The sequence below is a fragment of the Asterias rubens genome, chromosome 1, assembly GCF_902459465.1.
Source record: "Asterias rubens chromosome 1, eAstRub1.3, whole genome shotgun sequence".
In the NCBI taxonomy this organism is placed as follows: Eukaryota; Metazoa; Echinodermata; class Asteroidea; order Forcipulatida; family Asteriidae; genus Asterias; species Asterias rubens.
In genome coordinates, this window is record NC_047062.1 from 30,979,354 (window position 1) to 31,005,763 (window position 26,410).

Genomic DNA, 26,410 nt, shown 5'->3' on the forward strand with positions numbered 1-26,410 from the left:
TGCAATGTACCTTCATGATCGAGAGCCAAATTCTCAACGGTCAACTTATGGTTTAATTTGTGTGGACAGTTGATAGCAGGTCTCCTCGGTTGGAGCTTTGCCTCAGGAACTAGTTTGATCACCTTGGAAGTTAAGATTCTAGACGTAATTTTTTTAAACATGTTTTGAAAATGAAATTTTGAAAACTACAGGTCATATGAGACGCAGTTCATCAGGGTTGTATTACAGATCACTATCAGCCAAGTCCAACACTGGCATGTTGTCAGCAGGTCAGATTCAGGTCATGTGGAAATTAATGAGAGAAAACACTCAACTCATTCTCATACTCATGGGCTAACCAAGACATTGCTTGCTTCTTTGTTTCTTCCAGACTGTCATATTCTCATGCTTCATGCTTTTATTCAAACCCTGCTACTTTTGGTATACTCTCAGGCCCGCAGGAGACTCTCCTGCCGGACTGGCTCTTGCCACAAAACACCACAGGAGACTGTGGAGACTGACATGACTGAGTCCACTGTACACAAGCCACTAGTGGTGTACTCTCCTGAACAGCAGGGCGCTTTCCACAAAATGCCACAGGAGTCTGTTGGTTGAGGCTAGGTCCACACTTATGCACAATCCACTATCAGTAATACTCTCCTGCCCGACTGGCTCTTGCCACAAAACACCACAGGAGACTGGGGAGACTGAGTCCACTGTACACAATCCACTAGTGGTGTTCTCTCCTACCCAACTGACTCTTACATGTAGCACAAAACACCACAGGAGACTGTAAACTGAGTCCACTGTACACAAGCCACTAGTGGTGTTCTTTCCTACCCAACTGGCTCTTAGCACAAAATGCCACAAGAGACTGTGGAGAGTACAATCACAGTAGACAAGCCATGGGTTTCCTGTCAGTGATCATTCAAAACTGCCTCCCGAATTCAAATACGTTATGACAAACCAATTTTGGCAGCCTATCAGTCTCTTGTAATCTGGAGTTATAAAATCCACGATGACCTCCGGAAAAGGGAGATTTTGAGCATTAGCATTAATACCAGCAGCCTATTGCCCCTCTTTGTCTGGGGGAAACAAAACATTGCACGATGAGTTACTGGTGGTGAAGGGTTCGGGAATGGTTAAGGAATGCTAATGCAAAATATTTATTTTGCTTTTAACTTAATTATAAATCATTACTGGTGTCACGGAAAAGGGTATCTGTAAGGGTGGGGTTAACCCTTAACACTAGCCTGGCATATTATTGTTTTAATAGTAGAAATTGGTATGAGGTAGTGAACAATACCTGGCAGGCTGTTAATAACTGTGCAACTTTTAAAATGTGTTCTTTATTTTTGAGTGTGTGAATGCAACTTCATTTGACCATTCAACTTGTTGTGATCGGTACTGTTATTACATCAGAAAGATACATTTAATGACAATGTATATGTTTGAAATCTGGGCTACTTAATCTTCCTTGGGCAGGGAAAATTCACAGTTTACTAGCCCAGTGGGCTAATTTACAAAAAGCTTAAGCCAAGACCTTAATTTTTATTTTGTTTATTTGCCAAAGGATAATGCAGCCTCTAAAGCAGATGTTGAGGGTATTAATTTTAAATTTCAAAATAGCCATACATGTAGTGCATGCTATTAAAGAGCTCACAATTACATGATTGACCAATGACCAGAGTCCAGTAATTTTAGCACCTTGGACATTAACTTTACATCCTACGGCTGAGGCTTCACCTCTTGTTGAGGCTTCACCTTTGGCTGAGGCTTCACCTCTGGCTGAGGCTTCACCACTGGCTGAGGCTTCACCTCTTGCTGAGGCTTCACCACTGGCTGAGGTTTCACCACTGGCTGAGGCTTCACCTCTTGCTGAGGCTTCACCACTGGCTGAGGCTTCACCTCTTGCTGAGGCTTCACCACTGGCTGAGGCTTCACCACTGGCTGAGGCTTCACCTCTGGCTGAAGCTTCACCTCTGGCTGAGGCTTCACCTCTGGCTGAGGCTTCACCACTGGCTGAGGCTTCACCACTGGCTGAGGCTTCACCTCTGGCTGAGGCTTCACCTCTGGCTGAGGCTTCACCTCTGGCTGAGGCTTCACCTCTGGCTGAGGCTTCACCTCTGGCTGAGGCTTCACCTCTGGCTGAGGCTTCACCTCTGGCTGAGGCTTCACCTTTGGCTGAGGCAAACTGCATGCAATAGACTAGCTGCTGTAGACACTCAATCAAGAAGCAGCCTCGTTTTGTTTAATTTTGTTCTTTTATTTGAGTTATAGATAAGAATAAAAAGTTATAGTCTTGAAATCCAAGCACTTTTTGTGTGATTCTCAGAGCACAGCACTTGATTGCACTAATTTCTAAAGTTGTTTGGGAACCGACTGGTGGAAGATTGAACTATCTCTCTGAGACTAAGGTTTTAAAAAGAACCGGTTTTGTACATGTAACATCTTGTTTCCAAAAATACGCACTGATCCAAAATACTGATCGAAATGCCAAATAAAAAATAAAAACTCTGCTTTTCAGAATAACAACAACAGATATTTCATGTACATGGTGTTACTTTTCAACCCTTACTAAATTTAGGTTGAGATTTTGAAGTCTTCAACTTCACACTTCACTTGACAAAACTGTTATCATAAAAAGTAAAAACATCCCTCGAAACATTTTCATCTTGTATCTATGGAATTTCAAAGAGATATGTGTTTATCATTTCTTCTTAAAGAGGGCAGTAACAGCAGTGCTAAGCAGCGACGTAAAAGGAGGCAAAGACGTCGGAGGTCAGATGCCAAACTGTCGTCTAGTGAGCGAGGAGTGGTCGCCCGTATGCTGTCGTCTCAAGACACACTTCTCAGAATGTGTTTACATAGAGGGACCTATGCACAGGCTCTTCAGGTATCTGTCCTAAATATCATCTCAACCAGGGGCCAATTTCATAGAGCTGCTTAAGCCACAAATTTGCTTACAGTGTAGGCACGAAAATATCTCGCTTATTTTTCACATGTTACAGGCAAAAATGTCATGCCACATACATTGCTTGTGACTGGTATTTAGCTGTTGTTTACTTAGCATTAATTGAGTGGAGTCTTGGTTGATAATCTGATTTTACTAAGCAAGGATTTTTTTTTGCTTAAGCAAAATTTTGTCTAAAGCAGCTCATGGAGCAATACTATAAAATTGGGCCCACAGGTGTAGTGACCAGTGCCCAGTTTCATAGAGCTGCTTAAGCAGAACATATTGGTTAAGAAGTTTTTGCTTAGCAATAGTAAGCAGGGAACCAGTCACAAACTACACACAAGATGGTTATTTGGCTGGTAACTCTTTTCTTGCGTGTGTCCAGTAAGCAAAATTGTAAGTAAATTTGTGTGCTTTTAAGCAGCTTTATGAAATTGGGTCATGGGGGAGTGTAGGGGTGTGACCTCCCTCCCTTGATAGTTTTGAGAGCTCTGAGGTTTGCAAATGGAAACTAATAGGAACATCAAGACTAAAAGCACCACCCCGCCTGGTGGGCATTTCGTAGACCAGGCATTGTAGGTTGGGTTTTGACATTGATGATTACAGTTGTCTTGTGTGGTGGGTGCACAAGTATTTATTGAAACATTGGAAGACTGGTAGTGTGTCGAATCAGCGAGTCTACAAACTGGCTTCCATACACCCTTAAAAAGGAAATGCCTGTCAATTAATCTGCTTTGATGTAGCCTTTTCCAACATAGCACCAAGACTCTGGAATTCACTTTTATTACTCATCGCACTTGGTTTCGTTTCACATGGATGCTCCATCAGACAAACATACAAAGTCTGTAAAGATCAGTTACTGTCCCTTTCTTTCACTTGTAGGTGGTGAAGATGTTTGAGCTTGAAGACAAGCCAGAAGTTTCTGAGGTTTACTTTGCCGAACACTGGGAGCACACAGTCAGACGACTGCAAAGCCTCGATACCAAAGTTTCCAAAATGACTTCCACTTCAGTAGCAGCAAAGCCCAGACTATCCTCTTCATCCTCCATCGGGAAAATCGCTGCTTCAGGGACAGCATCACTGTCTGTTTCGGGTGTTGTGGACGACCTCCTGGCAACGTCGCACCTTCCGTTATTACCAACGACGCCGCTCGTCAACTCCGATCCACACGAGAAGCACTCCAGTGTGGCCACGATGCTGAAGAGCATCCAGATGCTGAATGTTGCGGGGGTTGTGATCTTCGATCTAGCATGCACAGCCTGCATGTCATGGAAGGCCAGCACGGACTTACTGGACGTCGCCAAGGGTCGCCTACAGCTCGGACTGCACAGTCTTGGGGAGTATGACCAATCGTACAAAGCTCGTTCACCCCCACAGTCGGCCACCAAGTTGGACCCTCTGCAACTCCTGGTGGGCGTCTTGCCCTTTGTGCATCAGATCAATAACTTAATAGCACCAATATCTGCCGACTCGACTGCCCTCATCCGTCAAGACATTCTAGAAGAGTTTTATCAGCGTAGCGCCAGCGAGGCTCTCCTGCAAGCCACAAGGCCATTAGATGCTGTCACATTGCGGGCTCAAATCAATACCATCCTGGAGCACAGGAAGGCAGTGATGGGGTTCAGTCGGGCTATCAAGACAGACAGCAAACGCCAGGTGCCGTTTTTTCCCGGATCGTCCAATGAGCTGGACGCCAGCTTGAGCTCTGCCAACAAGGGACAATCCATGGTGCACCAGGCCATGAGGTATCTGTTGCAAACGTTTGATAAGAGCGGAAACTCATGTCAATCTCTGGCAGGTTTGCTGGCCGCTGCAGATACAGAGCAGAGTATGGTGTTTAGTAACTACCTGATGAGTCTGTATAGCCATGTCAGTGTGCTGTCGTCGTTACTTGTAGAAGCAAAGGACTGGCATCCAGGTTTGTCTAACCAGTAGACCCCTATAAATACATGAGGTTAAAGATAGTGGACACTATTGGTAATTGTCAAAGACCAGTCTTCTCACTTGGTGCATCTCAACATATGCATAAAATAACAAACCTGTGAAAATTTGAGTTCAATCGGTCGCAGAAGTTGCGCGATAATAATGAAAGAAAAAACACCCTTGTCACACGAAGTTGTGTGCTTCCTGATGCTTGATTTCGAGACCTCAAGTTCTAAACTTGAGGTCTCGAAGTCAAATTCGTGGAAAATTACTTCTTTCTTGAAAACTACGTCACTTCAGAGGGAGCTGTTTCTCTTAATGTTTTATACTATCAACCTCTCCCCATTACTCGTAATCAAGAAAGGTTTTATGATGATAATTATTTTGAGTAATTACCAATAGTGTCCACTGCCTTTAAACAAATGTGTATGTCTCGTGCACAACTCACAGCCAATGATAGGTCTTCCAGGACTTTAAATAACCCACTGCACCCACAGCAACTGCCGTGGTGCCCTGTGCTTTTGCTTTGGTGCCCTTTGCTAAGTTTCAATACAAATTTTTAATTTCCTGAAAGAAGTGCCCCTTAATAGCGAAAAAAAATTGCTGTGCCCCTTCAAGAATGAATTCAAGGCCTGGTCTACAATGGCCTCAGTGAGGCACTGCTTTGGTCTTGTAAAATCAAAATTCATCTTAAGACTCATTTATACAGATATAGATGACTGTTTTATTTCACTTCACATACATTGGAACATCTTGAGTTTGGACTTCTTTGTTGCATCTTCTGTAGGCCCTTTGTAACCTTGGGAAAAAGGCGCCTCATATAAATAAATGCTGATATGTATGTATGTAATGTATGTATGTATGCAAGGGGATTTATATTTAATATTTTGCCACATATTCCATTTGTGAGTTAAACCAGAAAACATTTATAGAGAGTTTGAGTAGATACAGATGCCTAACAACGTCTAAGGCAAACAAACCACCTCTTTTCAGAGCAAACACTTCTTCCCGAGAAACAATAACCATCCCCTTGTTGTATTTTCACAGGCCATGAGCAGCCATTGCATAGTGGGGGCACGAAGGCTGTCAACCCATTCTGTGTCCTGGAGGAAAGCCCTACCTACCTTCTCGGCAAACTTATGTTCCAGAACCAGATCCCTCCAACAAGGTTGTCATTCAGGATTGATTTGAGGAAATAATATATCAGTAATAGATGAAATATACTATACAAGTATTAGATGTGTATGAGTGCGTTGTCATAGAATTGAATCAGAAGATATTAACAACTATTTCATTGGAAAAGCAAGATTTCTCCAAAATACATGTACATTCAATGTTTGTTTGGTACAAACTTGCATGATCCTTGTCATTTGTACTAAAAAATTAATATTTTTACTTGACATTTGAAATAGATAGTCACATCCATCCCCTTAACCTCTGCTGCTATCTATCAAGGGATCACACCTAAGTTTATGATACAACCTGGGAAGAGGCAGCCAGGGGTGCATCACAAAACTAAATTCCACCATAGACATTTTAGAGCTCCTCTCTAAAGTTGACTGGTTCATGAACATCGCCAATATTATGTCTACTCCTCTCTTCCAGGCTTGAAGGTGTTGCCGACCAGCTGAAGCTCAACCTCGTCCATGTCATCGTTCGGAGTTGTTGCCCAACCATCCCAATGCAGCCCATCAAGGAGACTAGGCGGCCCAGATCACACAGCGTCCCTTCCAGACCGTCTGGGCATGTCATCCTGAATGATCCTGGAGAGGAGACTAGATGGATTCAAGAGCCGCGACATCCTACGGCTGTTGCAGAGGAACTTCTCTCCAGAATGATCACGCTGATGAAAAGTATGTGAAGAGTACAACAGATCTTTTAAAAGTTGATGGTTACACACATGTACAGACCCATAGCACAGCGCCCAGTGCACTTTCCTGTCCGCCATATTGGGGGTCAAAACATGCGCAAAAAGATTGTACACGTGCTTACACGTGCATTGGTGTGTAACTGTACCATCGTTTTTGTGCACATTTTGACCCCCAAAATGGCGGCCACAAGGCGCTGCGCAATGTGCAATGGGTCTATACACCATCTTTTTCTGCACACAGAGTTTTAGGAACTTGCTTTTGTTGTTCTACTCTTCCCTTTTCAAAAGAACTCTCATGTGGAACACAGTTTAACAAATGAAACGTTGTGGGGACCTTTGTTACATTGTGAAATGGTTCTGCTGTTTCTCATTAGTGAATTTAGAATTCACTGTGTTGAGTTGGAGCAAATTTCAAAATCATTTTCATTGCATCTCTTTTTCTCCAGCCCATGCAACAACCTCCAACTATAGCAAAGTGTTTGACCTACGGGCCAGCGTGCTAGCCTGCTGCTACCAAGACTTCCTGGCCATCTCAGAGGCAACCAGGGAGCTGTCCTATGTTGATCTGGACCTGCTGGGGACGGCTAATCAGAAGCTTTGTTTCTTTGTGAATGTGATGAACCTCTTGTTGGCCCATGCCTCCCTCTATCACATCTATCAGCAGCTCATATCCAAGGTGAGGACCCCTTGATGTCACATACCATCTTCTTTTCAGTGGGCTCAAGTTCTGTATGTTACAGAATGTGAGTTTGAGTCGTGGCCTTGGCCCAACTTCATGGCTCTGCTGACTTTAAGCAAAGAATCGGTGCTTACGAAAGCAGGGAATTCTGTGCTTATGTCAAGCGTATTTCAAGGGTTAGCGGGGAATTTGGCTTCAGCGCTTGCAGACTTCATGTTATTCGGCATTCTCTGCTTACACAGCTAGCGCAGAAATTTGGTGCTTGCAAATAAGCGGGGAATGGTTATCGTAAGCGCAGAATTTGGAGGTTAGCAGAGCCATGAAATTGGGGCGAGGTGAGCAAGGCATCTTATCATAATTTCTTCTCTCCATCATAGAGTGCTAATGGGTACCGATGAGAGCTGGGGAGTAACCTGCCATATACTGGCATCCTGTCCAAGGGAATAGAAATACTCTGTCGTTTAATGCCAATCAACCTGGTACCCATTTGTACTGCTGTGTGGAGAGAAGCAATTATGATAATATGCCTTACTCAATGACACAAGTGTCACGACTTACCAGGCCAGGATTCGAACCCACATTATGCTATTACAGAACTTCAGTCCATCACCCTAGATTGCTCGGCTATGACACCCCCTCCTTGGTATATTTAGAATATAAACCATCCTTGTTGTTTAAATACAGGATGTTATGCGACAAACTTCTAGTCACAAGAGGCACAGTTCACTGACGGAGAGACTCCATTTTGAAGATGAGGTCGCCCTACCAGGCACCAGCAGTAGGCAGATCAGCGACCGTATCACGTATCTAAACAAGATGGCGTATTGCATTGGCCAGCTAGGCACAGTAACGTGAGTAGGCACTAAGGGGGTCATCCTAAGTGTGAAATGTTTTAGAGGGAATTTCGGGTTCAACAATGGAAGTTGAGGATTTGAAAGCCTGAATGAGCTTGTTTGGGGACGACATTGTTTTTAGTTATATTGAGAGTAAAATGTTGAAGAAGAAAAAAATTGCAGGAAAATTTGTTACTTATAATTTTTTTAATGTTATGAGCATACTCAACAAATTTCTTCTTTATCATGTTTATGTTTTGTACATTTATTGTTTGGTTGCAGTGCCTTTGAGCTTCGTTACACCATTCTCCGGGCAGGTCTCCATCCACCATCTTGTTTCAACAATCTACTCCAGCACAGATTACATGGTATAAATACACCTCATTTTTCTCTATAGATGATTCACAAACCTTGTATGAAGAAGATCAATGTTTCCTTAAATTGCAAAATGTTTAAAATATTTGTCTTTGAAGTACACAGTCAGCAGTACACAGTCAACTCTCTTAATGTCTGACCATTCGATGTCGCCCACTTTGGTTTTGAATGATCGATAAATTATGTCGGCCTGCAATATTATTTCTTGTGGTGACCACATCTACAGAGTACACTGGCAACCCTCCCACAATCTGAGCATTCAATATCATCCACGTTGGTACACAAACTATGCCAGCCTGAAATTTAATATCATGTGGAGAGTGCATATACAACATAAACACATGGACACAGTATAGTCGTGTACACAAATGTGCCACCATACACAAATTATGCAGTTAACTATTTTCAAACGTTTTGTCAAGTCACTTGAATATGTTACCAAGAGTAGGAGAGTTAATGTGTTGTCTATTTATATATATTTTTTGAAGCATTAAGTCCAAGTGACCCTTGGCATAAGTATCTACCACCAGCTGAAACACGTTTGCTTTTCGTCATCTCAAGTGGATGCCAAGTATCACCAATCCTGGAGGTAGAGTAATTTGATCAAGATTCTTAAGGGTAATTTTGTACAATAAAGGATTTCAGCAAAAAAACTGGGAAAGTATACAACATTGACTTACTTTAAAAGGTAATTTAACTTCAATGATGAGCAGTTCATCTGCCTCAAGCAGTCAACAGCCCTACTGGCTTGTGCGTTATCCAATTAATTCCACTTTTTGGAAAAGGAATTACATAAATATAACAGGTGTGAGTTGCCAGATGAAAAGGATGTTTTAGCCTCTTTCTTATGCAGCTTTCTTGCAGTGCAGCCAATCAGTGAACATTTTAGCCAACTTGGTGGTCACATTAAAGAACTTCTTCTTCTTGGAGAATTTTTGAATTGGCCAAATAAGAAGACTAATCATGCAGTTCCCTCCTCTGTTGATACTTGTAGGTTATGAAATCGGAAGACGTTGAGGGGCAACTGGAAGTTGCAATGCAGCGATTCCTGGAGAATTATGTCATAATAGACGAAGAGAAACTCAAAGTAAGTGGTTTATGCCCTAATATCTCTTTTTATCTGGAATGTTTTTACATACATGGTAATGCACGCTTGTACATTGCTGTTGTCCGCCAATTCCCTTTAAATCGTGCATGAAAATTATTACTTCAGTTACTGGGCAGTTTATTTCATTCCTTAAACCATCTCAGCTTTGGAGAATTTGAGTCCAGTGCACTAGAGCTCGGCCGTGATATGTTGCACACTGTGTTGATTTAAAGGCAGTGGACACTATTGGTAATTACTCAAAATAATTATTAGCATGAAACCTTTCTTGGTGACGAGTAATGGGGAGAGGTTGATGGTATAAAACATCGGAGAAAGGGCTCCCTCTAAAGTGCCATAGTTTTCGAGAAAGAAGTAAATTTCCACGAATTTGATTTCGAGACCTCAGATTTAGAACTTGAGGTCTCGAAATCAACCATCTAAACGCACACAACTTCGTGTGACAAGGGTGTTTTGATGTTCGATGACCGATTGAGCTCAAATTTTCACAGGTTAGTTATTTTATGCATATGTTGAGATACACCAACTGTGAAGGCTAGTCTTTGACAATTACCAATAGTGTCCACTGCCTTTAAAGGTACTTTCTTTGTTTCATTGAAACCGTTTTTTGTTCTCACACTCATCTTTCAATGTTCTCTCGTTGCAAAATGTCATTGTAGGTTACAATACCTAAACAGCTAGACTGGTTCCGTAAGGACTTCACTGGGAAGAGTCTGGGTATAGACATTGAGCAGGGTCATATCTATGGTGGACTCCTCAACGTGGTGGCTCCTCATATGTCCAATCACATGGGAGAGAAACTGGAGAGTTACGTCCTGAGCTGTTCACCTGGGCACATTCAGCTGGAGGAAAAGACGCCCTTGTCTGGCGGTATGTTCAAAAACTATTCAATTGTTTATTCCGGAGAAGCTCTGTTTCATTCCGGAGAAGCTCGTAAAGAATTTCCGAGTTTGTCGACAACAAGTTGGAAAGTGTACAACCTTTTCACTGAGTGGGTGTGTTTTAATTATTTGGGTGATTCAACTTAATGGATGAGCAGTTAATCTACCTAAGGGAATGTAAGCAGCCCTACTGGTTTGTGTGTGATTCAATTAAGTCCACTGTTTTGTAGAAGGATTTACATGGAGATAACAGGTGTTAGTTGTCAGATGAAAATGATGTTTCATTTTAGCCTCTTAAATGTAGTGTGGAGCTACGCTTTGTATGATATTATGTAGTGTTTTAGTGTTGGGGAATAATCAACGAGTAAATGTCATTTGTTTTATTTTATACTAGGTCCGGCCGACAGACCACTGCTTAACAGAGGCCGCTCCTTCCGATTCACAGTCAGAATCGAACCCTATGATTTCTCCTATGGTTACAAGTTTGATTACCACTCCACGCCTACACTCAGCACCCCTCAGACCCTCAAGCACAAGCGAAGTTCTTCACAGCCGGAGAACCTTCCGAGCGTCGAGCCGCTGAAAAGTCTTCCTCATCCAACATTCAGCATGACTGAGTCTACCATGGCCTACCTCCACTCCAAGTCTAAACTGGTGGCATCGCTCGCCGGCCTCATCAGTGTTGCAGTCGATGAGAGACCGGATCGGTTCGCTCTGAAGAAGTCTTTTGAAAGCAGTGGGAGCCTGACCAGTCCCATGGGGACCCCAAAGAGCCTTGTCTTCGATGAGGGGGCGTTCGGGGAAGACAGGGAGTACCACGCTACCAAAGCTTCCTCACGAGTAGAGATGGCTAAAGTCTTGCAGCATGTGATGGGATACTCCACAATGCAGAGGTATGTGGAGACCTACCTGAGCAGTGTTGTTGAAACGGCCGAGGCAGTGGAGAGTGAGGCCAATAGTTACCTACCGGAGAGCCTAAGTGCTGCCATGACACTGCGTGACGCACACTCCTGCACCCTTGCAAACCATCACAGTGACCACTATCAGGCGATGATGTCTTACACATTAAATTACCTGGTCGCACACTCCAACTGGACAGAAGCCTTGCAGCTTATTGAGGCTCTGCCCAAGACAGACTCAACCTCTGATTGGCTGCCTGATCTGCCAATCATTCGAGACTTCATACTCTGCTGTGCAGCCCAGGCAGACCTTCCTCAGAAAAGCGTGGATATTTTGATTTCGGAATCCTGGAGGTCCCTCCTCTGCCTTCAAGACAAGGACTTGTGTTCTCGCGTGACCCTTGGTCTGTTACCCCGTCTACCAGTTTCGGTGTGTCTGCAATTACTGAATCACTGTGTTGCACATCCGGCTTCAGGAGCCAGCCTAAGAAAAGCTGTTTGTGACAAGTTGGAGCAAATGAAGACATATAATAAGGTTGACTTTCTTGATACTTTATGCAAATTTTGTAGTGTTTAGATTTTGTTTTTAAACATTTAATGCAAAACTTTTGGTATTCTGTTACTTATAATGCCTTTTAAAGCTGCTTTTTGTAATTTGCTTATTTGTATCATATATCTTTCTCTCATTGTTTATTTTATTGTTCTCTTTATGCGATTAGCGGCTTTTTGCATTAGGCGCTTTACAAATGTGTTATCATTATTATTATTTATAATCCTCCTTTCGATTATCAAATTTTATGATAACCCTTTTTGAGAATCCCTGCCAGGAAAAATTATTGTTTACTTTTTAGTTTAGTCAGTCAACTACTGTGCAAACACCACTCTAATGGGTTTAGATCAACCGTGTTATTGAAATCCATGTAGAATAAAAAATATTGACTACCGGGTGCTCATTGCTATGGGTATAATCCATTAGTTGCTATGAGTATAGTACATTGGTTACTATGGGCATTGTACATTTGTTGCTATGTAGTGTGCTGTTTTTGCAAAGCTTTCTCATCAAAATAAATCATATCTTAAGTATTGTTTGAAGCTTGCCATGGTGTTGAGACATAAGAAGAAACTATAAATAATTAATAAACTTGCGGGTACAACCATGTGTAAATCTCTTAGGGTGAGTGTTGGCTCTGAAAAGAGCCGGTTGGGTCTCGACGTTTCAAACAGTATACTCTGCTCATCTTCACGATAAATCATATCTTGTGAGGCGCTGGAAATCAACACAAGGCGGAGTTTTTTTTTTAGAGGCTTCATACCATTCATTAATAAATCAACCATACGATTAAATTCCTAGATCACAGAATATGCCCAGGTCAAAACCTCGCCGCTGATTTCTGAAGATGAGACCGACCCTATGGCGTTACCGAGTCCCTATACCCAATGGCAGAGGGTGGCAACAGACAGTGCAGAGGACCCAAGTGAGGTTCTTGATGTCATGTTGAGTGCTGGGGACTTTGATCTGGCAAAGCGATGGGCTGTCCTTCACGGCGTGTACCACGCCCTGAAAGAGGTTAGCATGAGAATATGTTCTCTATTATCTATATTCTAAACTCTTGGCTGGAAAGTTTTGAAGTAGCCACCAAGTGAGAGTAAAAAAGAAGTAACTATATCTAGTAATCGTGTGGATACAACCAAATGTAAACTGCTTTTGTGAGGAGTGTTGGCTCTGAAAAGAGATTTGAAGTACATGTAGCCAACAGGTATTAAGAAAGGAAGGAGTAACTCCATGTGTAACTCGTAAGCTTGCGAGTACAACCATGTGTACGTGTAGGAGTGTCGGCTCTAAAAAAAAAAAAAAAAACGTTTTGAAGTAACCAACAACTAAAGGAAAGAAAGAAGTAACTAGTAAGCTTGCGAAAATAACCATGTGTAAATCTCTTTTGGTAGGTGTGTCGGCTCTACAACAAAAACAAACGTTTTGAAGTAACCAACAACTAAAGGAAAGAAAGAAGTAACTATAGTAAGCTTGCGAAAATAACCATGTGTAAATCTCTTTTGGTAGGAGTGTCGGCTCTACAACAAAAACAAACGTATTGAAGTAACCAACAACTAAAGGAAAGAAAGAAGTAACTAGTAAGCGTGCGAATATAACCATGTGTAAATCTCTTTTGGGAGAAGTATTGACTCAGCCGTTGGGGTCTTGACATTTCGAACAGTTTACATTGCTCAGCTTCAGGAGAGATGGAGACTAACAGAGTACATTAAAGTCAATGTTTCTTGAAGTTTTATTTTCAGTTTGTTTTAAAGAGTAGTAAAGTAACAACTTAAAATGCGAGGCATGACATGTATTTAACTCAGGGCACTCTGCTAGGTTTAAGTGGCAATTTTTCTTGTATTTCTTTCCCAGGCAATTCATGAGAAACATCTGCAGCATTTATTGAGAGACGGCAGCAACACTCTTATTGCATATCAGGTAAGTAAACAACATCATTCATTTTCTTCTTACTGCCGTCAATGGACCACCTTGGTCTAATGTCAAGAAACAGACTGGCTTGCAGACATTTGTGTTTACCAAATACTACTTTTTTGTTGAACCAGTGAGAGTTCGGCTATCGGTCATGAATATGCATGAGTTTGAATATGTATGTTTTCTCTCCTTCAGATCCTAGTGCATATCCCCGATAAGCTGATGTGTCTGCAAATCTGCCAGAGTCTACTGGTGAATAGACCAGTCAGAATTAGGCTATCCATCATGAATATGCATGAGTTTGAATATGTATGTTTTCTCTCCTTCAGATCCTAGTGCATATCCCCGACAAGCTGATGTGTCTGCAAATCTGCCAGAGTCTACTGGTGAATAGACCAGCCTCTCAATCATGAATATGCATGAGTTTGAATATGTATGTTTTCTCTCCTTCAGATTCTAGAGCATATCCCCGATAAGCTGATGTGTCTCCAAATCTGCCAGAGTTTACTGGCCGAGGAGGGTCCAGAGGATCGGATTAGTCTGGCCAGCACGGTGTTCTTGATTCAGTTCATGATGGATCATTTCCTCGACAAGATAAGCATGGAGGAGATGGAGGAGCTACAGGCTTTGAGTCTAGGAGTCAAGGTACTATACCTTCATTCAATTGTTTCACCAGGGGTGGATTCCACAAAGATTTAAGACTAGGCTTGTCTTTAGTTAGGACGAGTTACTCATCCTTATTTAGCACTAGCCTTAGTTTTTAAATAACTCTTAGGACTAGTCCTAGGTTAGGACTATCTTTGTGAAATTGACCCCTGGGCCGTTTGGCAACCTTCTGCTTGGGGGGTCTTTTTCTGTTTCTGCTAAGCAAGGTATTTCTGAGCTTAGCCGTTTTTGTTTGTACAAGCTGTATGAAACTGAGCCCTGGCGAATGCATTTTTAATTTATAACCATAGCACCTTTTTTCATTGCAGGCTTTGCTGTGTTTACCAGAGCCAGAGAGATCTGAATGCGAGGATCTTGTTTCCAAACCGATGCTTATACTGGAACAACTACTCATGAATACCAAGGTAATGGTCGTGGGTAAACACTCAAGGACACTGTGGTAACACTCATGAACACTGAGGTAACACTCATGAACACTGAGTTAACACTCAAGAACACTGAGGTAACATTCATAAACACTTGTTAAACACGGTAGAAATAAACCCTCTGGCTAGTACTTGTAAACACTATACATACACTGAGGCACGTTTTTAACACCCACTTTGGTGTTTTACAGATAGAGCATGCATCAGCCGTCCTGGACTGTTTGAGACGCGAACTTCAAACCAACAACTTCAGAGGCAGTGAATTATCACTACAATCATGCGATGCATTAGTGGCTAAGTACGCCAAGAAAGCTATAAAGCTAGTCGTTGCTGTACAGAGCCCACCACAAGGTTTGAAACTGTCCAACTCTTAATGAATATTTATCTATGAAAACTATCTATACACTGTATTGTGCGTGCGTGTGTGCATGCATGTGCTGTAGAAATCAAACAGTGAATATTGCGTGCTTCGTGCTTCATTGATGTACGCATTTAGACATGCATACGGTTTGCCCTACAAGATGGCGACTTTCATAGCAAAAAAGGGGTCATTCAATACGGTCTATAATATTCATAAATTTATGATACTCTCTTATTTGTGGTCAAGAAATATTTCCTAGTAGCTTCCCATTGTCCCTCGTTTGTTTGTAATTTTGTAAATTCTTGGCAACAGCTCCCGTTTTTTTTGTGTACACATTTTCCAACTGGGGACCTTCACCCAGCCAGGGACCCTACTGTCCTCTTTTGTTATAGGTTCCTGGATTGAATGTGTGGATTAATTGTGTGTACTGGAAAGAATCTATTTCAAAATGTTCACTCTGATTTACAAAATTCTCCATGCTCAAGCTCCCTCGTATCTTGTTAATTTGATTCACTTACAAATTGGTATTTCTGATGCACACAGCCATCGGCTCAGCTCCTCATCAGACTTGACCCGGCTCTCCATTCCTAGATCCGAAAGGAAAGCCGGGGACACAGCCTTCTCAGTTGCTGCGCCCCGCTCGTGGAACATTCGTCCCACAAGTTTGAGAGAAGCTGCGTCGTTGGCTGTGTTTAAACGCCTCCTCAAGACATTTTTATTCCCAGAACCATCGTAATTTGCTCCTCTTTTTGTTTATCTATCGGCCTGTCGTTGGTCTGGTTATGTTTTTGTTCTTGTGTTGCGCTCTGTTCTTTGTACAATGTATAGCGCCTATAAATGCTTTGTATTATTACTTATTATTATTACATACCCAAGGGATGCCAGTTTTCCAGCTTTATTCAGGAATTACGGCTTTGTCAGCGTTTTTTTTTCAGCCTCTGAAGGAAAGAGGGACGAGGGATTATTCTTCCTGCAAGGACATTATTCGCTCCAGAGTTTTGGCAATATCTTAATATTGCGACCATTTTTAAATGAACTTTTCACGAGTTAATTTTGTTGTATACATCTACGTAAGATTAAAACAATCAAACTTTTCAAAAGAGAACATTTCTTTTGAACCAGCTTTCCTCACCACCTGTGGTGTTTGTTTTCCTTGACAGATCTAGATTGTACGATACGGCCCGCATCGAGCCTGAGTGTTACATCCCCAACTGGGCACAGAAGAAGCCGTGGTAGACTTAGTGTATCATCTATGTTATCTACAGTGAGCTCTCCAACGTCACCATCATCGTCACAAGCTATACCTGTACCTAGTGAAAGAGGTGAGTTGACTCTATGTCTGAATAAAGTGGATACAAGAGTGGCAAGGAGGTATTCAATGGGCAATTATAACCGGCAGGGTCTTGACCGTGGGATAAAGGACCGTGCCCAAGGGGAGGTCCTTTGGGCACGGCCACGACCCTGCAAGGTTTAAGACGAACGGTTAAGCCTGAGTTACTGCTCTATCATTCCTGTTACGACGGGAATGCTCCATTTAAGAAAGATGCTCAAATTAGACACATCCTTTTCGTCTGGCAACTAACACCTGTTGTCTCCATGTATTTGCTTTACTAAATGGTGGACTTCAATGGATCATACACCAACCAATGGTACTACTACTGCTACTTTTTAGTTTTTAATCCATAATATAAATTGAACAAGTTTATTTGGAATGTAATTGTTTCTTCCCAGGATTAACGTGTCTCAGCTCAGTGGCTCTCATTTAAGCTTTGCTGAATCATGTCAAGAAATTAATCTAAACAAATTTCTATTTACCTTTTATAATGTTTAACAATATTCAATGCTTTTTCTCAATGTATAGGACCCAGCCCCACCCCATCAGTTCAAAGTGTATCTCGTGGTCTCTCCCCACGTGGCCAGTCTCCACGTGTTACATCATCGTCACGCAGGTCCTCATTATCCACTGTGTCGGACGCTGTCTCTATAACAGGAAGTATAGCGCCCTCAACCATCGCTCCCATCCAAGAAGGGCTACCCACCTCGCCACCGAAAAGAGACAGTTGGGTACCAGACACTAAGGTGACACACTGTATGGTATGCAAGGATGAGAGATTCAGCATGGTGAGTAGCCTGATACCCTAACAAGGAGGTTCTTTAAGAAACATTTGAACAAAGGTTTGATTGCCTGCATGTGATATTTTCTTTCCTGAAAAGAACTGACTTGTTAAACCACTGGTTCTTTTTGGAACCATCGCAACTCCAAAAGAGATTCACTAGATATTTTTCTTCAAAAACTGAATATTTTTCACACTATTTTTTTAAAGTTGTTGAAAAATGATACAAACAATTTTTAAACTTCCGAAGAAGTTTAAAATTTCACAGGCTTGTTATTTCAGGTACAGTACTTGGAGGGCCACATAAAGTGCAGTTACTGGCTTTTGACAACTATCAATACTGAAACCAATTGTTATTACAGTTCAACAGACGTCACCATTGTCGTCGTTGTGGTCGTGTTGTCTGCTGGCGATGCTCTCAGCTGAAGGCAGTGGTGGAGGGTTACGGTGACACTCCAGTTAGAGTCTGCGATCAGTGCTATCAAGCATTCATCATGCCAAGGTAGGAATTCAAGTTGACTTCAGGCGATTGTAGCAGGAACAGAATTTCACAATGCATGTAGTTGTGGACCTATACTTTTTATTTTATTTTTTATTTGTGTGGTTTTTACCCATACACCGATGTGTGTTAGCACTGTATACTCATTACTTTCCCGAGTCCTGTGAACAAAATATCACAGGCATATTTACTCGGGTGGGATTCGAAGCCAAGACCCTTGCAATTCTAGAGCAGTGTCTTACCAACTAGACTACCGAGGTTGCCTGGTAGCTATAGGCAGTTCGAATCCTATGTTTTGACAGCGGGTACCGCAACGATATAATATATGTTTGTTCGTTTTGTTTTTTACATTTATCTGTTTACACTGTATATGTATAATTTATTATGTGGTTCTTATTAATGTACATTCAATAAATGTTATTCATATGTATTTACTTGTATATAACTGCTGTGGTTTCAACCACTTTTACATATCTGCTTATTCTCATTTTGTCAAATAATCTTTATATTTTGAAAAAAATGTATATTGTCTATTTCTAGCCTTAACTGTTAATGTTTTCATCTGGAGCTGGCCAACGGATGTAATTGCCCATTGAGGATGATTGAAGTTTTTTGGAATTTAATTTAATTGGAAAGCATGGCCTAGTCCCAGTGTCTATGAGAAACTTGTTGTGTACAATACCATCCTTGGCCCAATCTGAGATCATCAAACAAAAAAACTGTTGAACATTCCTATGGGTACATGTCTATCTCATTCTTTATCAGGTGATAGAAGCTTTGATGCATGTACACCAAAGCTATGGAATGATCTTCTCTATCAATTTCGCACACTTGACTCGTAACAGATCTTCAAAAGCCGTGTTAAAGGGTGTATGTACTTTTTGTTGGACAAAAAACACAATGTCCACAGATTTACACTAAACTTACACAGTTTGAAGATAATGATAGTAGAAAGCTTTCCTGAAAATATTACTTGCTGAGGTGCTGTAGTTTTTGAGAAATGAGTAAAACAATGTCATGAAAAATAATTTTTGTCTCATGAGGCAAAAATTATTTTAAGCATTTACAGACGTATTTTCATGACATTGTTTGACTCATTTCTCTAAAACTACAGCACCTCAGTAAGTAATATTTGAAGGGAAGCTGTTGTGTTTACCCTACACTGTGTTCAACACTCTGTACTTTCCCAAGTCTTGTGGAAAAATTGACAGGCATAATACTCGGGTGGGATTGGAACTCATAACCTTTGCACTCTGTTGTGATGTTTTAAGACCCCTTTGTTAACTCAGCGCTACTGTTTGACTATTTTCCTCACCTTTGCAGACCACAGCACGGGAGTTCATCATCTCAGATTCTTGAACAACGCCTCAAAGTCAGGCAACCAGGTCAGAAAAGCTGCAGTAAATTTATAATTTTGTTTACAGACAAACAGCGAGATTGATTATCCAAGAAAACAAAATTTTAATGTTTTTTTTAGTCTAAGAGCCAAAGGATTAAGGAGTTCACATTAGTGCTGTGCCTACAGGGAAATGTGTTGTGCTGAAATTCTAGAGCAATAACAAACTGTAAATTATTACAATATTAATAATATATTAGTTTTATAAAGCCTTGGAGCCATATAGTTTCACAGCTCCATTTCATTTCCTTTGTGCTCCTGTTGTGTCCAAATCTACCTTGCCTCCAGAATGTTGCTGTTTTGTTTTAAACTTTAAACTCCCTTTTGTTTTGTTTTAATTTTGTGTCCACAAATCCCCCCCCCCCCTCCTGTCTATGGCAGTTTTCCCAATTCCTGTTTGTCTGTTTAACTCTAGTAATATTTTTAATATTATTGTATTATCATATAAACTTGTACTTATATTTTTGATGTAATTTTATTGTTAACCAAATGCCATTAGTCTGTGACTTTTTATTTGGTGTTGTATTTTTATATGAAAATAAACCAATTTTGAATTGAATTGAATTGAATATTAATAAAAAAATTGTCTTTATTGAAATGATTGCATTATCAGGGAGTCGTAGACAGTCGCCCAGCTGCAGCAGAGGAACATCGCCCAGTTTCCGAGTCTCCCCTAGCTCATGGCAACAGCGCACCCCCGTACCTGGATCCAGTTTAACCAGTGGACACTCTGGAGGATCGGAAACACTTTATATGGAAATCATGGAGTGGAAGTTAACATTGGATAACGCCATGAACACGTTCATCAGAGAAGACTTCTATTATGAACAGGTAAGCGAAGAGTTGAACAGCTAAAAAGGGAGATATCGAGTATGATTTTCAGTACCCTTTGTCCCTTGTTGAACTAGGGAAACAATAGTTGACTAGTGGGTCATGTCAGTCCACCAATAACTAGTAGTTTAGTTGAGCGAAATGGATAAGTTAAACTAAATGTTGAGTTGGTTGATCGCAAGTAACCATTAACTATATCAGATTAAAGGTTGGACAGCTAACTAATAGTTTACTAGTTGTTGATGTCATTCTACCATTAACTAGTGGTTTAGATGAGCAAGTTGGGCAAGTAACTAATAGTTTACTAGTGGTTGATGTCATTCTACCATTAACTAGTTGTTTAGATGAGTAAGTTGGGCAGCTAACTAATAGTTTACTAGTTGTTGATGTCATTCTACCATTAACTAGTGGTTTAGACAAGTAAGTTTGGCAGCTAACTAATAGTTTATTAGTTGTTGATGTCATTCTACCATTAACTAGTGGTTTAGACAAGTAAGTTTGGCAGCTAACTAATAGTTTATTAGTTGTTGATGTCATTCTACCATTAACTAGTGGTTTAGACGAGTAAGTTTGGCAGCTAACTAATAGTTTACTAGTTGTTGATGTCATTCTACCATTAACTAGTGGTTTAGATGAGTAAGTTGGGCAGCTAACTAAAAGTTTACTAGTGGTTGATGTCATTCTACCATTACCTAGTAGCTTTGGAGGCTAGTAAGTTGGATGGCTAACTGAGAAGTGGTTGATCACAGTTTACTAGTAACTAGACAAGAATAAGGTTGACTAGTGGTCGATCTTGATATAACAATAGTTAACACGGTTTGACTAACTATTCCTTGACTAGTGGTTGATTCCAGTTCTTGAAACTTGTGTAAACCCAAAGTCGCTTAATAATGTACACTACACAGTATAACACACAAAATAATAACAATAATAATGATAGTGGCTTCTTATATAGCGCTCAGGTCCATCACGCAGTAACGCAAATGGCGCTTCAACATTATTACCCCTGGTCACTGGGCCTTAAATCATTCCTTAAACCATCCCAGGCTTTGTGGAGTATACAGCCTGTGCCGCCAAATATGTAGCGCAATCAAGGCTAATCTATCACAAGAACCAACTCTGCCCTCACAGGTACCCATTTACCCCTGGGTGGAGAGAAGCAATTATAGTGATGTGTCTTGCTCAGGGACACAAGTGTCACAACCGGAATTCGAACCCACACTCCGCTGAACAGAATCACAAGAGCTTGAATTGGGTGCTCTTTTCTGCTCGGCCACGACACCCACGAAATGGTGCAACCAATTTTATTGTGAAGATTACGTCAGTTCAATTTGCACTACATTTGATTTTTTGCCTTTTGTCCATCCAGGCACCAAGTACTTCGGTCTGTCTGTCCATTCTAGATCTCCACAGTGATCCTAGAACCTGCGGTGCCCTCATACTACAGATGTGTCGAGACTTGTCCGAGTATCTGAGGCCGATCCGACCTGGAGTGCCCAACCCTGAAGTGGACTATAACCTGATTATAAGGTAAGGCCATGTACGAAATGACCACAGCTTTGGCTCAGACTGGATCTGACATCATGCATTGAAGTTATTATAATTTGTAACAAAACCCCAAACTTTATTTTTTTTGATGGGATTTAATCCGCTTGTTAGCAAAAGGACGGCGTGTTAAAGAGTTAAAGTGGAAAAACTTTCCAATTCATATGACCCTAAACACTCTAGGGGCCGTAGCGGCCATAACGGCTTGTACCAAAATGACCATAGCGGCCACAAGCAGCTGCAAGATCTGGTCTACTTCTTCTCAAGCAAAAAGATAAAAGTAAAGGTCAGGTCCTGAGTTGACATTGTCCAATGTTTCCCATTGTAGCAATAGCATCTATGTTTCTACGACAACATCAAATTTCTGTTGTAGATTTGTACAAGGAAAAACTGTAAAAAAAAACTATAAAAAAAACATGCCTGCAGATATGGTGATGATTATACTAAAATGAATGGTCTCTTAAGTCTGAAGCCGAGATAAATTGCCATGTGTGTTTTTGCCTTATAATAGTATGATGAAGACGCTCCTGTTCAACGCTAAACTGAAGTTCATGACGGATGGAGACAGCAGTAGCATTGAACTATGTGACAGTTACCAAAGCTTCATTGATCTACTTAGTCTCTTTGTCAGCAGTAATAGTGCTGATATACCTAGTATTCAGCAACTGTCCAATACGGACTTGGCAAGGTGAGCCTTGAATGGAGGTTACAGCATTTATGAGGACATTTTCCAAAGCTATTAGTTAAGTAATTTTATGCTAGCAGAGGTATTGTATTGATTCAAGAATTTATAAATTTTAGTATGAATTCCAGTACCTTTTCTCCCATGTTGAAAGGGGGAAACAAGTCAAACATGGTAGATGCCTGTACATGCTACACAATGGATTTTCTGATGGTGTATTCATATGTCGTTTGTGAAAAAGAATCAAAATTGCTTTTGACCATCAACTGATTTCATACCTTGATCTCACGTCAATGTTGTATTTTCAGACAAGTGCGAGACCGTTTAGTTCTTGCCGAGCGGCTTTCACTGGCGAGCGAAGTATCCACCAAGTGTATGCTGGATACATCTGCTGTGTGGTCGGCATGGGGTATGAGCTGCCTCAGGGCAGGGGACTACCAGGGAGCCAGGGAAAAATTTGTCCGGATTCTCAAGGTGAGGAATGTGAAGGAATTGCATGTTTTTGCGTCTTTGTGCTTTAGAAGGAGATGGTGTTTATGCTTCTCATGGATGCAATAGAACGATCCATTAGGCTCAGCCCACGGCGCATGTGTGAGCAAGAATACGTGAGCCTCTCCAATGCCATTCTGCACAACTCTGCCGGGCGCACCAAGCATACGTGCACGCATGTCGGACTTTATAGTGTCGTACTTTTGGTTGTGCAATGAGTTGTGATTGGTCAATGCGCAGTGGGGGCGAAGCTTAATGGATCGGTCTTTTCATGGCGCGACTGCTTCATTAAAGAAAGAAGCTAAAATGACACATCCTTTTGGTATGGCAACTTACACCTGTTATCTCCATGTAATTTTTATTCCAAACAGTGGACTTAATTGGCTCATATAAGAAGATCGTGCTCATGTAGGGAATTCATGACGGGAATGTTTCAATACAGAAAGAGGCTTAAAAAAAACATCCTTTTTGTCTGGCGACTTACATCTGTTATCTCCATGTAATTTCTTTTCCAAACAGTGGACTTAATGCACATCTAAGAAAGAAAATGCCAGTCTAAGATACTCAAAGACTAAAAACTGCATAATTTGATGTTTCAGTATCGTATTAATCCATTGTTTTGACATTTTGTTTTTTGTTTTTGCTGAAGGCACCAAGTGAGAAGAATTCCATGTCTCCTGCTTCCAAACTGGTCACTGATATCATTCAACATCTGGAGACGTCGGCATCTCAAGCTGATACTGTACGTACTCATTTTGTTATTGTTTATTCGGTTTGCAGTGTGACAATGTGTGTATCTACTTTGCTGTGTAGTTTTTTTTTGGAACTAGGCCTTGTTTTTTATTCTACTGCCATGAAGTAGATTTCGGAATTCTGGAGACTATTTAGGTTTGAAAAGAACTGACCGGCTTATTAACTACTACCTGGTTGGAGGATGGTTTAGTAGTTTTAATAATTGTTTCACCTTCTCTTTATTTCTAAATTATGTTTTTTTGAGATAGGCATGTGACAGACAGCGCATTATAATTTGAATTATTATCATTATTATTATTATTGTTTTTTAGGTTCAAGCGATCTTGAATGCCTCAGCATCTTCGATCAGAGATTTCATCGCAGAACCTCAAAATGTAAGCACAAGTTTTCATCTTTGTATTTTTAAGTATCTTCTAACAGTACTATGTGTTGTGTAGAGCATGTAAAAGAACCCAGTGCACTTATCGAAAAGAGAAGGGGTTCGCCCCAGTGTTCCTGCTTGTGGCTGCTGTATGCGCCATAGCACCTTGAGGTGTAGACTTGACTCAAGTCCCAATAAATATACTATAAATAAAATAAAATACAAAGGCTGACTATGATTTGTTTGTCATTTCAGGCGTCCTTCTCCTCCAGTGCAGCGTTAGACAACCCAGCACTGCAGGAATGCCATCATTACATTAACACATACTGCCCCCATATCACTATGGTTAATTTTTACCGTAGACACAACAGACTACCTCTTGCTGTATCCTACATTCTTAGTCAGGTATGTACACTTATACATTACACCTCTAATAAACAAACTCAAGCAGCGCTCGGTAATTAACTTGCATATCGAACCTTGACTTGGGCTCCAGCTCAGGCTTAGGCAGCTCGGTCTTCAACCTGTATTTTGGAGCAGCATGTACATGTATTGCACGAACATCAGCACACTAAGCCTGAGGTGGACCTTAAGCCTAGGTATGAGAAAAGCCCTGGCATTGGTAGAAAAACGGCATCACCATCTGCATCATTTGACCATGTGTATGACCCTGTGCATTTGACCATGTGTATGACCCTGTGCATTTGACCATGTGTATGACCCTGTGCATTTGACCATGACCCTGTGCATTTGACCATGTGTATGACCCTGTGCATTTGACCATGTGTATGACCCTGTGCATTTGACCATGACCCTGTGCATTTGACCATGTGTATGACCCTGTGCATTTGACCATGTGTATGACCCTGTGCATTTGACCATGTGTATGACCCTGTGCATTTGACCATGACCCTGTGCATTTGACCATGACCCTGTGCATTTGACCATGACCCTATGCATTTGACCATGATCCTGTGCATTTGACCATAACCATGTGCATTTGACCATGACCCTGTGCATTTGACCATGACCCTGTGCATTTGACCATGTGTATGACCCTGTGCATTTGACCATGACCCTGTGCATTTGACCATGTGTATGACCCTGTTCATTTGACCATGTGTTTGACCCTGTGCATTTGACCATGTGTATGACCCTGTTCATTTGACCATGTGTATGACCCTGTGCATTTGACCATGACCCTGTGCATTTGACCATGACCCTGTGCATTTGACCATGACCCTGTGCATTTGAACATATGTATGACCCTGTGCATTTGACATTATGTATAACCCTGCATTTTACCCTATTTTTGAACCTCTTATTGACCTGGTATTAAACCATGTATTTTTGTGTTTTTACCCAGTATATTTGACCTTGTATTAATGCTATATTTGACCTCATCTTGACCCTGTTTTCACCGTATATTTTTGCCTATATTTGACCCTGTATTTGACTTTGTATTATTGCTCAATTTGACTCTATTTTTGAACCTGTATTTCACCCAATACGTGACCCAATATTTGACCTTGTATTTAACCCTGTATATGGGCTTGTAATTAGCATAGTAGGCCTATTTCATGCTTTATTATTGATTGATTGATTGATTGACTATTTGATTGATTGGGTGGATTGATTAAATGATTGACAACTGCTCTTTCTTATTCCACAATCATGTATTTATATTTTACACTCAAATGCGTAATAGTAGTATGTAACACCATTTTGTATTTTGCAAGTTAACCCTCCCATATTCCCCCAAACCCTCCACTCTTTGACAAACTCATCACCTAAATGTTTGGACTTAAAGACGTAATTGTAACATGTATGCCTAGTGATAAGCAATTATTATTTGACCCTATGCAGTCAAACGATTTCCTTAGTAAGATTTTAAAAGTGTAGGTAATGTTATAGTGAACCTTAAACAGATTTTGTGTATTGAAATAATTGATTTACCTTTGATTGCCCCTGTAGCATTGTTCGAGTGATGTATTCCTAGAAGGTTTACTGGTACCCTGTATAAAGCATGGTAACCTGCATGACCTTCAGAGTCAGATGTTACGTCAAGACCCAACACTGAATGCATGGAACCAGTACTTGACGGCCTCCTGCCGATACCTTAACACACACAGCTTGGCCCATGTGCTCTACGACGTGCAGCTCTTTATGAAGGTGAACATTTACATTATTATGACTTAGTTATTTTCTGGTAAGGATTACTGGAGCACGTTGTCCATGTACATGAAAAGAATTTCTCCATAAATTATTGTTCTGAAAAGAACCGGTGAAAGTACTGCAATTCAGATTCTTATCTGCGAGGCTTT

General features: G+C 41.0%; 1 protein-coding gene across 1 annotated transcript in view; it reads left to right on the plus strand.

Annotated features, from left to right (window-relative positions):
• The window catches only part of LOC117289690 (zinc finger FYVE domain-containing protein 26-like), a 42,293-nt gene that overhangs the window by 10,620 nt on the left and 5,263 nt on the right, over positions 1–26,410 (plus strand). The window contains exons 10-38 of the mRNA XM_033770929.1: positions 192–269; positions 2,706–2,875; positions 3,818–4,853; positions 5,906–6,026; positions 6,464–6,711; positions 7,175–7,404; positions 8,092–8,258; positions 8,523–8,608; positions 9,104–9,204; positions 9,610–9,702; positions 10,380–10,590; positions 10,996–12,035; positions 12,852–13,067; positions 13,905–13,970; positions 14,418–14,609; positions 14,939–15,034; positions 15,247–15,406; positions 16,577–16,738; positions 17,278–17,537; positions 17,893–18,032; positions 19,353–19,414; positions 20,039–20,256; positions 21,626–21,786; positions 22,313–22,489; positions 22,792–22,957; positions 23,622–23,714; positions 24,037–24,099; positions 24,342–24,491; positions 26,061–26,258. Of these exons, the coding sequence (XP_033626820.1) occupies positions 192–269; positions 2,706–2,875; positions 3,818–4,853; positions 5,906–6,026; positions 6,464–6,711; positions 7,175–7,404; positions 8,092–8,258; positions 8,523–8,608; positions 9,104–9,204; positions 9,610–9,702; positions 10,380–10,590; positions 10,996–12,035; positions 12,852–13,067; positions 13,905–13,970; positions 14,418–14,609; positions 14,939–15,034; positions 15,247–15,406; positions 16,577–16,738; positions 17,278–17,537; positions 17,893–18,032; positions 19,353–19,414; positions 20,039–20,256; positions 21,626–21,786; positions 22,313–22,489; positions 22,792–22,957; positions 23,622–23,714; positions 24,037–24,099; positions 24,342–24,491; positions 26,061–26,258 (6,161 nt within the window). The remainder of the gene's footprint in view (positions 1–191; positions 270–2,705; positions 2,876–3,817; positions 4,854–5,905; positions 6,027–6,463; positions 6,712–7,174; positions 7,405–8,091; positions 8,259–8,522; positions 8,609–9,103; positions 9,205–9,609; positions 9,703–10,379; positions 10,591–10,995; positions 12,036–12,851; positions 13,068–13,904; positions 13,971–14,417; positions 14,610–14,938; positions 15,035–15,246; positions 15,407–16,576; positions 16,739–17,277; positions 17,538–17,892; positions 18,033–19,352; positions 19,415–20,038; positions 20,257–21,625; positions 21,787–22,312; positions 22,490–22,791; positions 22,958–23,621; positions 23,715–24,036; positions 24,100–24,341; positions 24,492–26,060; positions 26,259–26,410) is intronic.